Genomic DNA, 15,246 nt, shown 5'->3' with positions numbered 1-15,246 from the left:
CTTTTCAGGGAACAAAGAGTAACGTCTCTACTGAACACTCCCCAGCACTGGGATTGAAACTAATGGATCTGGTCATAGAATGTGCACTTTGCCAGCTGGTTTGAAAGAGCACTTCCAGCATTTCAGGGAGCTCATACAGCATCTGGAACTGGAGTACTTCAAATATGGTGTGCTCAGAAAAGCTGTGGCTGATGATACAGTAAAATAACAGTGCTCCTATAAAGAAGAAATGTAAAGTGTGGATTTTTCTTTTAGCTCAATCGGTGGGTGTGAAATTGAATTGAGAACTCTCCAAACTATATTAAATCAGCCCCTTGGCATTGCCACAGGAACAATTTATTTCATCTTGAAGGAGCCTTTGGTTTCCAGATCAGTGGAGCTAAGCAGGAGGAATGTGCGTCACATTGAGGTAAACAGGGATGTGAGCTGGTTAAAAACAGAAAAGGCAACGCAGCAAAATTCTGTGCCCCTGACATTTGTCAGCCTTCTTCCGAAATGTGAATGCATTTCCATTAAGCTTTGGGGCAGATATTATCTCTGTACCTTTTGTTGTGCCGATGAGCTGGAAGACCAAAGGTAAATTTATTTGGTTCAGCTGATTTTTCCAGAGGGACATCTGTGTTGTTCTGTTCACCGGGATGTTTGCAGTGCTGTCATGCCAGTGGTGGGCATGTAATGCAGGAGGGCTGGTGAGGGATGGATGCCTCTTCCTGCCTTAGTCCCAGCATGAGGTGGGACCAGCAAACTTCTTCCAGCTCCTGACCCACTTTTGCCATCAGGGCTCTTTGAGAGATGATGAGTTACAAATGTCTTTACAACATTTTGTAATGTCTGTTACACTTTCTCTAAGTCCCTCTCTGGAACATCACACTGTAAGCAGTAAGCACTACTTAATAATGCTAATATTTCATTTCAGTAATCAAATATTTCTGCTGTCAGAATTATTTTGGCACGATGTGGAGGGCAGAACACTCAGTGCATCCTTCAGGATCCTAAAATTTCTATGCAGATGCCTCTGAACAGCCCCAGTGCGTACAGATAGGGCAGCAGGATGTGTGAGCCATGGACCAGGGCTGTGTTTTGTGACCAGTGTACTCCTGGTTAGGGTTGCTTCACAGCAGATTGCAGAGAAATGAGGCCATTGAGCATCACTTCTGGAATACAAACTGTGCATTCTTTACATAGTGAAGCTTAAAGGTATAAGGTTTCCCTTTACCAGGATTGTAGTAATGCAGGCAAATCAATCTTCATTTTACTGGAGAGAGCAAGATTTAATACATTTTGTAACACCCTCCATCTTGAAGACCAGCCTTAAAAGGTTTTTGGCTTTACTGTTTTATTTCATCTCTGGTTCACAATTTACCTGACCTTCACTTCTGGAAAACAAGAGAAAGCCAAGCATAGAACAACAAATGTACTGAGTGGACTGGGGTAGCAAACCGGGTTGGTTTGTTCATTTACTGAGAGAATTGTTCAATTTTGGAAGATGCTAATTACTGTCATGTTTAATGTAAATAAACCCAAGCTCTTTCCATCCCTATCTTAATGCTGTAATCTCACTTAAAAAAGAGATGAGCAGGGCTTTGCACTGAGGTCCAAGGTGAGTAACACAGTTCTAGACAATACAGTAACCAGGAGGTCATTGCAGAGTACTTTGTGATTCTGATTAGCTCACAAAATACCCATTGTTCCCTGGTTCTCCCTCCTTTCACAATGTCTTACATGTAGAAACGTCCTTTTAAAATGTACCCTGGTGAATGACAGGTGGACACTATTTTTCCATTGCCGTTGCCAGCTGTGGGATTGCATGAAGGATACTCTTTTGGTAACAGAAGAAACTTTCTGAAAACCAACATTCAGAAAGTAATATTCAGTGTAAATATTTTATTCAAATAATACCCTCCCCGTGTAAGGAGGGAGTAGGAAGATCCCACACACTCAGCTACAGGTACCTACAGTGAGAGGTGAAATAAAAAGCTACAACCTGGAGACCTTTTCCTTAAGGAGATTTCTAAATGGTAAATTTTTATTTTATTCTCCTGCCATTATGTAAAGGCAGCAGGACAAGCCGACTGGAATTCTCTATTTATCATTACTGGCTTAAAATATTTTCTCTATTTACAGTACTCCTGGAATTTGAACTGAGAATCAATAGTGGTTTTTCATATGCACTTCCAGGATTTCCCAATGAGTTTCATCTTTTTAGAAGCAGAGAATTTGATCATTGAAGAAGCTGCTGCTTACACTGGCTACTTGTGGGAGTTCTTGCTTTTAAGGAATTTTTGCATGTGAGTGTAGCAATCTTCTTGCTTGTTTTGTGTGGCTTATTAAATAATTGTTAAAAGCACTTCAGGTGAACTCAGTTCTTTTCAAGTCTTCATTAGACAAATCAGGATCTTTTTTTTTCCCTTCTAGTCTTTCCTCTCCTTTTGTCTTTGAGAACCATAGAAATGCATAGTGCTCTTCTATAAGCTTTCCTTCTTACCCTTTTCATCAAAGTAATTAGGCTTTTTCTATTTTTGGGCCAGTGGCATTTTGATATGTCATAAGTCTAGTGCAAAATAACTGCCTCAGTTTAAGACTAAATCTTTTAACAGGCAGTCTTTGTTTAATATCAACACTGTTGGTGATTTTAATTCTGCTAATCTCTTTCCCTTCACATTATTTATTGATTTTCTTACACACACATGCAGCAGGAAACACCTTATACTTTGGCTTCTGTTTCCCAAGGCAAGATCCCAGAATCCCAGAACAGTTTGACCTGGCAGGGACCAGTCTCATTCCAGCCCTGCCACGGGCAGGGACACCTTCCACTGCACCAGGTTCTTCAGGTCCCTGTCCAGCCTGGCCTTGAACACTTCCAGGGATGGTTATCATCTACCTTTTCCTCCTGTGACAGGTACACAGCTTCTTTGATCATCCTTGCAGTCTTTTGTTGCTCTTCCATCTTGCCTCCATCTTCTTAATTGTGGATGAGAAGAGCCACACACAATATCTGGGCTAGGGTCATTTCAATACCCTTCACGTGGCATTGACATATCTCAATGCTGAAATCACTTCAGCTCATATTTTCTACTTCTGTTTTAGTATTTTTGTTAAATGTGTGTCATCTTAGTGACTCCTTTATCCCTCTAGAAGGAACTGGTGTGCACATCCTCTTTGCTATAAACAGGGAATTAATCTGTTCTTGGATTGTTTTTGCTAAAAGACTCTTCAGTGCACAGGTTCCACAGTTTTACCACATTCTTTTTTTTTGTGCCTCATGAGAGCTTTGAAAGGTTGCAACGAGCATAGCTTGTCTGGGAGCAGAATACATTCAAGTCTGAGGTAGGAGTTTATGTCTTACAGGGATATTTATATCCAGTAGAGAGCTAATTTCAGGAAAAACTAATTTCATAATTGTGAATTATATCCCTTTCCCTATTGTGGTTAGTTCCTTGGAGTATCTTTTACATGAATGAACAGGAAAAATTAAAATAGGAAAAATGCTTTCTTTATTTGCTTGTGAAACTCTAGGAAAAACATTAGGCTAAAGTTCTAAATCACAGCCGTCTCCTAAATCAAATGTGTAGCAAGGGTGATAATGAGTGTAAACACACTGAATAACAAAATGTAATTTGGGTTCTGAGTTCTAGGGCTCTAATCCAAAGCTTGCTGATGTCTGTGGAAAGGCTTCCATTGATTGGAATTAGGCCTTGGCTTTTGTCCTGAATGAACACAATACCAGTGGAGCTATTCATGAAAGAAATGTTTAGAAATAAATCACAGGAACTTGCTGTGTCAGAACCCAATTCACTTGCTAATTATGGCTGTCATGTTTTACAATGCTCATTGTGTCAATACTTTGTCATAGTCCCTCACATGAACTAACCAAATTCAATCTTAAAGAAATAATTTGCTGCCGCTGCTGTAATTGGAACGTTGTTTCTGGATCATTACTCTGATGTTTGAAACCTTCTTTAACTTCTAGACTAAACGTGTGTATGCCAACTGTTTCACTTGTTTTATGCCAACATAGTCTTCTAGATTTAATCCACACAGTGTGATTTGTCCTTGCTCTGAACAGTACTGGTTAATTACTGCCCCATCTCCTCTCAGGCTTTGCTTTGTTTTGCTAAATAAGCCAGGCATTTTCATTTCTTATTTAGTAAGTTGTTAATTCATACAATTACGGAATGGTTAAAGATGGAGAAGGCCTTTAAGATGTGATGACCCCTAATCCATGTCCCCAAGTACCACATGCACCTGCCTTTTGAGTACTCCCAGGGATGGTCAATCTACCAATTGCCTGGGCAGTCTGTTCCAATGCCTATCAACCCTTTCAATGAAGAAATTGTTCCTAATGTCCAACCTAAACCTCTCCTGGCTCAGTTTGAGGCCATGTCCTCTTGTCCTGTCCCTTGTTCGCTGGGAGAGGAGCCCGAGCCCACCTGGCTGTCCCCTCCTGTCAGGAGTTGTGCAGAGCCACAAGGTTCCCCCTGAGGCTCCTTTTCTCCAGGCTGAGCCCCCCCAGCTCCCTCAGCTGCTCCTCATCAGACTTGTGCTCCAGACCCTTCCCCAGCTCTGTTGTCCTTCTGTAGACTCATTCCAGCACCTCCCTGTAACCTTTAGCTGGATCTATTCCCATTAATCTGCTTAGGATACAGGCAACAAACCCTGCATTTTTAATGAGCTGCTATAGTGCTCTATACAATGCTGTTAATACTCTCCTTGCTTTACTGGAAATACTTTTCCAAATATACCCAGCATCTTGTTTACCTCCCTATGGCTGCATTTCACTGATCACTGTTACTGTGTGACTTGCAGGATCTTGGTCCCAGATGAGCTCCCATTTAGGGCTAGAAATAGTTCTTATTCCAGGAGGGCATAGGTTTGCCCTTGTCCTCAGAGTCTTTGATCTCCTGTCTGTCACTCCAGCTCTCATTTCTTCCTTGCATGTTGCTCTGTTTGTTCTCAGCATTGGCTGTCCCAAATGATAACCATCAAGCTGGAGTAATCAGCAGCTTTAATTAGTATGGTCCTACTTTGTGCTAATTTCGTTAATTTAGAAAACAAACAAAAAAAGAACTTTGTAAATTGCTAGAGGCACTGAGTGATGGGAACTGACAGAAGGTGACAGGAAAGAACTGGGGAAAGGTGCCCAGTGTTGGGCAAAGGAATAACAAGATGAAGAGAGGGCACAGGGTCCAAGAGGGAGAAGTGAGAACTTGGTGAAGGTTGCTCACATTTTCCAGAGCATTAATTGGGCCTCATTGAGACATACTTGGGATGGATGAAGGCACTCCAAAATCCCAGAAATAAATGCATAACTCATGACTCTACATTTTGACTTTTTAAGAATAGCAACACTGCTGCTCAAATTTGAATGTTTCCTTTTTTTCCCACAAGTTTTCAAAGTGCTCTGAAAGTTCAAAGACTTACTTTCTAAAAGCATTTTAAAAGTACCAAATCCTAAAAGCACTTTAAAGGTCCCAAACTGAGAGGATTATGAGTCTTGAATAATTTATCCACAAAACTTGAAAGGGAAGGAATGTGCTTAGGTCTTTAAAATATATATGATAAATTTTCTTATAGATTGGAATGACTCTGAAAGACTTTTATCCAGATAAGTGCATTCAGCAGATATTAGAAGTCACAGGCAATAGCAATTAAGGCATTAGGCATTTCCTGGGAATTTATATCAAGCTGGGAGGAGTGGGGATGGCTCAAAATGCAGCTGAGGGCCATTAACTTCACTTGATGATTAATGACCTCTGCTGAGGTCATTATTATTATCAGCTGAAAATGGGGAAAAATCCAGATGTATGAATCTTTTTAATGGGAGTTGCAGTTTCAGTCAGTGCAGGGGAAGAGTTCCCATTGTGCATAGAGTGCCCTGTGATAATATCAAATAGAGGGCTTGAGTTCCCTCCTCCCCACAGCATTTTCAGGAGTGTTAATCAAGGCTGGGTCTCTAAAGCTGTGCCAGTATCAAATTGAAAAGCAAGCAGAATAAAGTCCATAGTGCTTTAAAGTTCTCCCAGTGAGGTAATGGCATCCAGGACTTAATCAGCTATTTTTACAGTTCTCCATTTATCCCTTTCAGTGCCTAATCAGAGTGAGTCTCAGTGTAGTCTGGGAATGTGCCCAGCACCCTCCTTGTGCTCACTGTTCTTGGACCCACCTTTGAAATTGTGTCCTCCCTAATGGTCCCTCACCAAGATCTGGGCTCTGGGTTGTGTTACAGAGAGGGCAAGGACACATCCCTGACTGCTGCACCAGACAGGGAGCATCTCTTTATTAGTAAATAGTTAGTGGGAATAGATACTTCCCAGTGTCCAGACAAGTCCATGCATGATTCCTTCCACTCTTGGTGGAATTTATTTTTAATATGATGAATGATTTAATTGTTGACTCATAGAGAAACTGAGAGCTACTACTGGGAAATGTTTACCTTGCTGCTTATTTTTGCCTTATCAAACTTCTGTTATAATATCTTGATCATCCTATGTGTGTGTGTGTATATATATATATATATATATATATATATATGTACCTTTATATCTCTCACAGAATTATAGAATAGTTTAGGCTGAAGACTTTTAGGATTAACTGTTAACCCAGTACTGCCAAGTCCCCCACTAGTATGTATTTAAATTTGTTTACTTCATTTTAAAAATGTACTGAACTGAAGAGGTCTGAAGTAGGTAATAAAGACAACATGAAGACATAAGCTTTAATTAGTCACTTTAGTTTTTATTTGGACTATGTTTCTGAATGCTATGTGAGTCCTACTTTATACAGACACTGGGCCCCTGTCCCTTTCTCTCCCTTCTCCCAACCCTTTTTCCCTGGCCATTATGAAGGCTGTAGCATCAAAATTCCAGTCAGGACAGGACTGAGATGACTGCTGCTTTTGGCTGACCTTTTTACAAATGCCACTGAATGTAGGCTTCTGCTCAGGAAAATGTAATTTTTTCAAAAATGTAAGCAAAGCTGATAAAAAGTGTAACTCAGGTGTGAAATGTAACCATTTGGACTTTGGGTGGTAGACCTGCTTGTACAAACCTGTGCACTTCACACTGTTTTGGGGATTGCTGCATGCTTTTAGTCACCCTCTACCAAACCACAGAGCTCTCACCTCCCTTTTTTCTTTCTTTTTCTTTTTTCATTCCTCCAAAGTATCTCCTGCGGTGAGAGGAAGAGGTGAGTGAGGTCAGGCAGAATGAAATGAGAATCATGAAAGCTTAATAGACCATTGGGAGGTTCCTTTGAAAGGGTGCCAGCGACAGAGTATCGGTTATGGGGAGGAAGACCACAGAGTTGGCAGTGAATGAAAGGAGATCAGGCACATGTGCTGTGGTGTCACAGCCCTGACCATGGGGCTGGGCTGTTTCCCTATTAACTCCATAACAAATGTCTCACTCTGACTGTATTTTCTCCTACAGTGCTGTTAGTGCTCCCTGATGAAGCTTCAGGATACATTTTTCTGAGAAGTTCTGAATTCTTTGTTTTGCTTGTAAGCTCAATAGATGAGAACTGAAGTATTGATGAGATTACATAAATTGCATTTTCTTTTTTATCTTCTGTCATCTCTACCAGTTATCCACTGTAAGGGAAAAGAAATTGTTTTCCTGCATGAGAAACAAAGAAGCTGTATTTTAAAACACATAAAAATGTGAGGACTTGCAGAGATAGCAAAGAAAACAGAATCTTGAAATGGTTTGAATTGAAAAGAACCTTAAAGATCATCTCATTCCAATTCCACTCCATGGGCAGGGACACCTTTCACTAGAGCAGGTTGCTCAAAGCCCCATCCCACCTTGCCTTGAGCATTTCCATGGATGGGCTATCCACATCAGATTATTGTCAATATACATTAGGTTATTATACAGTAATATATTGTATAAGGTTATTATTAACATGTTATAAGGTAATTATACAAACCCCTGACATGTGTATGAAATGCTGTGACAAATCATCTTACCAGTGGTTTTTTTTTCAGAATAAAGCACTCCTAAAAGCAGGGACTTTGGTCTGGCTGATTCTCCATCCTATAAAACTTCAAGTCTTGATTGCAGTAGTTAAAATTCTCAGATTTTATGTGTGACTCACTGGATGACAGTCAGAAATTTAAGTAAACATGAAGGCTGGACTAAATAATAACTGCCCCCTTTCAGCCTTGGCATTTTATGAGTCAATGCTTGCATGAATGAAAAGATTTGTGCAAGTGTCAGAATTGATTTAAGGACTTTGGATTTATTTGATGGTGTGGAACTTAGTCTTCTGTGTGCTCACAGCTTGCAGAGAAATCACGAAGTCTGAGCCTCCAAGGCTGCCAAAGTGCCTTGAATTTCTGTTCATCTCTAAGTCCACAGATGTCGTGAACTTTAGACCTTCCTTTTACAATGTTAAAATATCCCTGGTTTTGTTCATGAGCCTTTTGATTGTGTTTCTACAGCTAAATATTTTGAAACCTAAATTTGTCTTCGGGACAGACAACTGTTTTCCAATTGTCCAGTTTGTTTACAGATTCTGCAGGACCTCTCAAAGAACAAGTGTGTATTCTCTTAAGAATTTAAATGATAAAACATCCAGAAAAACATTTCATGCAAGAGTACAAAATGACCCTGCAGTGCTGCTGTGGATGTATGCCTCAGATGCAGCCTTTGTCTGCTGACTGCACTGTAATTCAGCACAATGGTTGCCTCTGTGCAGATGAGCCCACTGTTGTCTGGTGTTTTCAGTCCTGTGCCCTTTCAGCTTCATTTTGTAGTCACTGTCATAGGTTTGCTCAGCTTTTATGAGAAGTTCAGTAGCTTCTGGGTTCTCAATTTGAAGACTTCTTTCCTTAAACCTTTTGCAGAGTTCAGCACTACCAGACCACTGCTTTCCTTAATTTCTTTTCACAGAGCCTTTATTTGTCTATGGACACTTGTTCCCAAAGGCCACAGGTTGAAACCTCCTGCTTAAACAGTTGTCAAGTTTCAGATTGTTGTTTGACTCGGACTGATGTGACAGAGCACAGAGTTAATCTACAGCATTATTTCTTTTCCCTTTGCAGGAGAAATTTGAAGGTTTGTTCCGTGCCTATGATGACTGTGTGACATTCCAGCTGTTCAAAAGCTTCAGGCGTGTGCGGATAAATTTTAGCAGTCCCAAATCAGCTGCTCGTGCCAGAATAGAGCTGCATGAAACACAGTTCAGAGGGAAGAAGTTAAAGTTGTATTTTGCACAGGTAATGAAATCTGGAATCTACTTCTGTGGTACTGCATAATGTTTCTATAAAAGCTATGCACTAATACTGAATAGAAGTAATAAAGGGTTCTCCCATGCCCAGTCTCTGACAGAAGATTACTTAAACCTCCTTTGTTGACTGAGTTGTTTCTGCCCTGAGGGTCTGCAGTGAATTTAAAGACCACTTAGGACTAAAGTTGCTCATTCAACACACAGAATTATGTATTTCAGAGGTCATTTACAGCACTGGGTGTTGTCTGTGGGTAACTCTCTTAACTAACAATAAGAAAGTGCTAATGTAAAGAATCCAAGTGAATAAAAAAAGTGGATTACTTATTTGGCTGCAAACCTGAGCCACAGTCAGGCTTCCTCCTGCCTTTTTGGCTTTTCCTTACTGAATACATGAATTACAAATACTGAATTCTCTAAAAGGAATTTATTGAGTTCAAACCAAAGGAAGAAGGTAGGGGAAGAAAAAACACTTCCAGCCTGGGGCTGTAGGTGATTATATCCATCTTTTGGAACTGTCAGGTGGGTTCAGTTCTCTTTGGCCAAGAGAGAGAGAATATAGATCTCCCACAGCAGCCTGGGCCTCAGCCAGAATAGAGAAAGTTGAGGGAAGATGAGAACCAAACCACCACCTCTTCTGAATCCAGTTTAATAAACTGGTGTGGCCACTGTGGCTTGTGAGATACCCACTAGTGTGTATAAGCGATGTTGGTGTGCTTTGAGCTGCCAGGTTGGCCCTTCAGAGGTCTGAGGATAAGCGCTGGCTCACTTGAAGGTATCAAGCAAACCCATAATGTTAAATTATGAGCCTCTTCATCCTGGTCAGAATAGGAGCTGTTTTGAGTCCAGGCAGGAGCAGGAAAATGGGAAGCTACAGCTGTGAAAAAAAAACAATGTGCTTAACGAGTTAGATGAGCTCAGAGAATCTTACAGCTGGATTTAGGTGTTAAGAATCTGCCTCAAGCCCATTTTCTATGCCCTGATCTCTTAAATCTGACTCTGAATTTTTTTCTGAAAGGTTTCAAAACCTACAGTTATAAGCAGATCTGAGAATGGCTTCATTCTAACTCTACATTCAAGAGGCTAATTGAAAACTTGGGATAACAAGAAAAAGAAAAATGTGCACAATAGTGATTAGTCTCCCTATCTAAGCTGATTTCCTGCAGAGCCATTCTGGTACCTGCACTATGCTCTCCAGTACACACAGTCTTACAAGAGATTATTAGTTGTGTTCAGGGAATGAAGATGTGGAAGAAGCAGTGTCTAGAGTAGTCTGGCCTCAGCCAGGCTGAATAACCACTTCCAGACCCACAAGTTCTGGGGAACATGGAGTTGAGAGATTCAGACTGGCTCTTTGCAAACCCCATTCTGGTACAGCAGGGTGCCATCCCAGGACCCTGGCATGTTTGCTGTCATGGAAATAGAGTTTATTGCTTCTGTGCTTGATCTGGTTGTAACCTTACCCAGGTATTGCTGCACTACAATTCACTTATGTCAAGACTTCTTTAACATACTAGAAAAGAGCAGGAATTAAAGTAGATAATTTAAGATGGAAATAAAATAAAGACACTCAGTTGCAAATGACTGAGGAACATCATAGATTTGTTTTTCACTTCAACTGAAGAAATAAAATCTGTAGAAACCTTTCTGAAGTTGCTTAAAATCCTTGGTGCAGCAGTTACTTGTGTAATGTCACTTTTTATTTAGGCATTTGGACCAGATCACAGCAGTACCTTTACAGCCTCAGAAATCTCTGAACTAGCAGCTGTGGCTACCAAAGCTTTGCATTTATTCTGAGAGAATGTACACAAGCGGCACAGACATTGTAGCTTTGCTGATGTCACAGCCCCACACTGTGCATTTACTGCAGAGGCACCATCTGTAAGGCTGAGATGAAATTCATCTCCAGGCCTTCTCTTCTGAGACTGGTGCTGAAACCCTGCCTGGGTGGCATTTGGGATGAGAAGGGTATGATTTGAGCAGTCACTCCATTTAGCCATCCTGTGGGGATGAAAAGCTGGACACAAGCTGGCAATGTGCCCTGGCACCCCAACTATCCTGGGCTGCATCACCCACAGTGTGACCAGCCGAGGGATGTGACTCTGATCCGGTGAGATCCCACCTGGGGTCCTGGGTCCAGCACTGGGGTCCCAGCCTCAGGAAAGGCATGGACCTGTTGGAGTGAAGCCAGAGGAAGCCACAATGGTGCTCAGAGGGCTGGAGCTCCTCTGCTGTGGAGACAGGCTGGGAACTGGGAGTGTTCAGCCTGGAGAAGAGAAGGCTCCAGGGAAACCTCACTGTGGCTTTTCAGTTCTTAAAGGGGGCTTACAAGAAAAATGGGAATGGACTTTTCAGCAGGGCCTGTTGCAACAGGGAAAGGAGAAAATAGTTTTAAGATAAAAGGAGGTTGTTTTAGGCTGGATGTAAGGGACAAATCTTTTACAGTAGGAGTGTGAAACACTAGCACAGGTTGCCCAGAGGAGTTGTGGATGCTCCTGTCCCTGGCAATGTTCAAGGCTAGGCTGGATGGGGCTCTGAGCGTGGCAGGAGGGTTGGAAGAGATGACCTTCAAAGGTCTCTTCCAGTCCAAACTGTTCTGTGATTCTATCCTGTACTAAACAGTGTCTTTGTTATGCTTTAAAGATTCAGACCTCTGAGACAGATGGAGACAAGCTTCATTTGGCACCACCCCAGCCTGCAAAACAGTTTCTCATCTCGCCTCCAGCCTCTCCACCTGTAGGGTGGCAACCAATAGATGATGCAACACCTGTCATCAACTACGACCTCCTTTACGCAGTTTCTAAGCTTGGGCCAGGTAAGCTCGTGGTCCTTGGGTGAAAATATGTCAGGAGAAGCAGACAAGAAATACCAGTGTAAATAATAACTGTAGAGGGAGTTGGCATAGACCTGGAAATTGCGTTAAAATTTGGATTTCAGTTGATGGATGTCACCTGGTTCTTTCCTTTGGAATGAATTTTGCCATGTGTAGGCACAGAATTGTTGTGAGAGTTAATCAAAGCTTTGCTTACACTATTTATTGTGCTGGGGTTTGTGCCTAGATGAGGCAGCTGATGGTTTAGGTGGAGAATGGACAAATGTCTGGTGATGGATGTGAGGAGTTTTTGCTGTACACAACATCTGCTCAGTACTGCATTCCAAGGTACAGATTTCTCACTTGAAAAAGTGCACCTCCACTGGAGTGGAGAATCTCTCATGTTGTTTGTTGAGAGAGAGCTGCTGTTCCCCAGTCCCGGTGGGATTGCTCTGTTAGGAATGCTCATTTCCTGCTGAAAACTATGCAGGAGGAATGGAGTAAGTCGTAGCCTTCGTTAGTACAGGATAAATGTCAATGGATAGTGCATCCAGGCTTTCTTCTTCTTCCCATCTTCAGCTAATGCCAGGAGTTGGAGCTAGCTGGGATTTTCAAGCAATGCTTTCCCTTGGAAAATCGTCTGATGAACCCAAAACTTTACATAGGAGAGGGTTATTTTATGATTTAATTAAGTCATCTTTACAAATAATTTTCTTTCAAAGCTGTTAAAGCATCCTGTTTTAGAACTTTCAAAATGAGAAAGGTTCCAGTTTCAGGTCTAAGCAGTATCATTTACGAATTAATCTAATTTACATTCATAAGCCACAAGGAAAAAATAGCCTATTAAATTATCTTCATACCGAAATAAACCATTTCAGATCCAATCTAATAACAATTGTGGGGGTGAGCTCATGAAAATTTAGCAGTTTATTTTTGAAATTCTTGTGGGATGAGAGAATTGTTTTCTCCCCAGCTGTACTGGGAATGGTGCTTGCTCGCTCTGAGAACAGCTTCCAGTTCCAGACATCTTATCATTGGGGCTTTTGTGCAACTGCACCAAAGGAACTCAGAGCTGGAGTGCATGGGATGTGGGATGATGTTTCATGATTCACAAGGTTTGCAGGATTATCTCCTATCTTTTTCACATGGGATCTTTCATAAGAGGAAAACATATATCAGGAGATTCCTATTATTTGTTCCCCTTAGCAGGAAAGCCCACAGAAAAAGGCAGTCAGGTGGAAGACTTAATATGGTATTGCATATTATTATTTCCAGGAGTGATACTTTGCTTCTAAAATGCTGAATAAAAGAAAAACCAAAACCCTCCTTTTTTTTTTTTTTTTTCCCCTTTGATGCAGCAGTGTTATAAATGGAAACATGTAAACGAATTCCCGAGCTAGCTGGGTAATAAATCAATTCCTGTTCTGGAGCAGTGGAATGTGAAATATCACTCATTGTCCCACACTCTGGGACAGCTTTGCGTGAAGGTCAAATTCACCCGGATTTAAGGAGCCTGCAGGGAGCAGTATGAAAAGCCATTGTGTGCTCTCTTCTTTCTATTTTTAGCACTTGTTAGAGGGATCAATTTTAGTTAACTGCAGCGGCGGGTTTAAAATAGTGTTGCTGTTCTCAGTTGTGCATTTACTATGTTTAGAATTTCATTGAAAAACAAATCCCACTAACACTCATTTCTCAGTATTGCAGCAGTAAAACACTGCTGGACATCAAACAGCATTGGTAGCCTCAGAGAAGAGATTTTTTTCATTCAAAAACAATTTAAATATGTAACTACAGGCTTATCAGCTGTCGAAAAATACTCACTTGGCACAGTTGTTTACAGAGCTGAGAATGTTAGAATCTGACTTCCATGTCTTTAACCTGAGAGGAATCTTTGCTGTAATAAATGCAGTGATTTGGTAAAATAAACATCTGAGGACCAGGAAAACTCATTAGTGCTTCTAAATATTTAACAGTGTCTTTGTATGCCCTCAGCATAAGATGAGTTTTATTGTCCTCCTTCACTGGGAATGCAAGATGAACCACTTGGACACTGACCCATGCTCCTTTCCCATTCCTTGAGTCCAGGTCACAGTGCAGTGCCATAATCATCAGTCACAAAATTAGAGACCGAAACTGTCCCTGGGATAAAATGGTGGGAGATTTGCTCCAGAGTCTAATGAATATGCTGGAAGTGAGTTAACAGATTTGGTGTGTGCCAGCAGTTTTGGGACAGGTGTTTTAGCTGCAGCAGCGACAGGCTGGCATATTGGAGGTCTAATGGAACAGATTTCTTTCTGTGCTCAAAAGGAAGCTGGTTATGGTCCCTTCACATGGAATTGAGATCAGTGAGGGTGCATTTACTCCTTAGGGAAGATCATGGCATATTTAATTAATTTCCTGGATGATTGATGTATATTCTCACTTTCTGCAGATGCAGAAATTAGGCTTTTAAATGAGGCATGAACAGAGTGCTGCAGATCAGTCAGAGCCAGGAACCGTGACTGTGCCTGGTGCTGACCACCAGCCTACAATCTTTTCAATATATTGCAAATACAGGAGTGCAGTAGTTAATCAGTTCAATGGAAAACACATCCACTGTCAAGACAACTTCCAGTAGTTTGATCTGCTGATGAAGGTGTGAAGACATCAGGCCTGGGCTGGAGAACAGCTTGGTAGGTTGCAAACATTCCTGTAGGAAAAAGCTAGCTCCAGGTTAGGCCAGGTGAGGATACAACCTGGACCAGACAGGCAAACAACCAAACAACCAGCCACCCCACCTTGCAAACATATTTTATATGAGAAACATTTGCAAGGTGGAGGGAGAGAGTCTCCAGGTCCAGGCTGTATCTACAGAAGAGCTGCTTCTCTCAAAGGACAGGCATCTGTCTGCCATTTATTAGTGCAGTGATTTGCAAACTATCCTCTTGGCACTAGAATATGCCCTTTCTTTTCTGGAAAGCAGTCCTTCCCTCTCCCTGTCCACTCCCCAATCTGCCTATATTTGCTGTCCTTCCCTCCCCTGCGTCATTCTTTACAACTATTGCCCTGTACCCCCTCATTTCTAGCTCTGCACTCCAGAGTGCCTTTCTCCAGGATCCCAGGTCCCACCCTGACTTCCCCTTGCCAGCCTTAACCCCTGCTGCCTGCACTGTGGTTGCCCAGAGAAATTGCTTTTCTCCTGTGGGTTTGATTCACAGATCACACTGCAC

The 15,246-nt window shown here is 41.6% G+C and overlaps 1 protein-coding gene across 1 annotated transcript in view; it reads left to right on the top strand.

Annotated features, from left to right (window-relative positions):
- The window catches only part of RCAN2 (regulator of calcineurin 2), a 76,071-nt gene that overhangs the window by 50,163 nt on the left and 10,662 nt on the right, over window positions 1-15,246 (top strand). The window contains 2 exon segments of the mRNA XM_056488889.1: window positions 9,044-9,217; window positions 11,869-12,040. Coding sequence (XP_056344864.1) covers window positions 9,044-9,217; window positions 11,869-12,040 — 346 coding nt within the window.

Source organism: Oenanthe melanoleuca, chromosome 3 (assembly GCF_029582105.1).
Source record: "Oenanthe melanoleuca isolate GR-GAL-2019-014 chromosome 3, OMel1.0, whole genome shotgun sequence".
NCBI lineage: Eukaryota > Metazoa > Chordata > Aves > Passeriformes > Muscicapidae > Oenanthe > Oenanthe melanoleuca.
The sequence above is the reverse complement of the archived record's forward strand: the minus strand, read 5'-3'. Positions and strand labels throughout refer to the sequence as shown.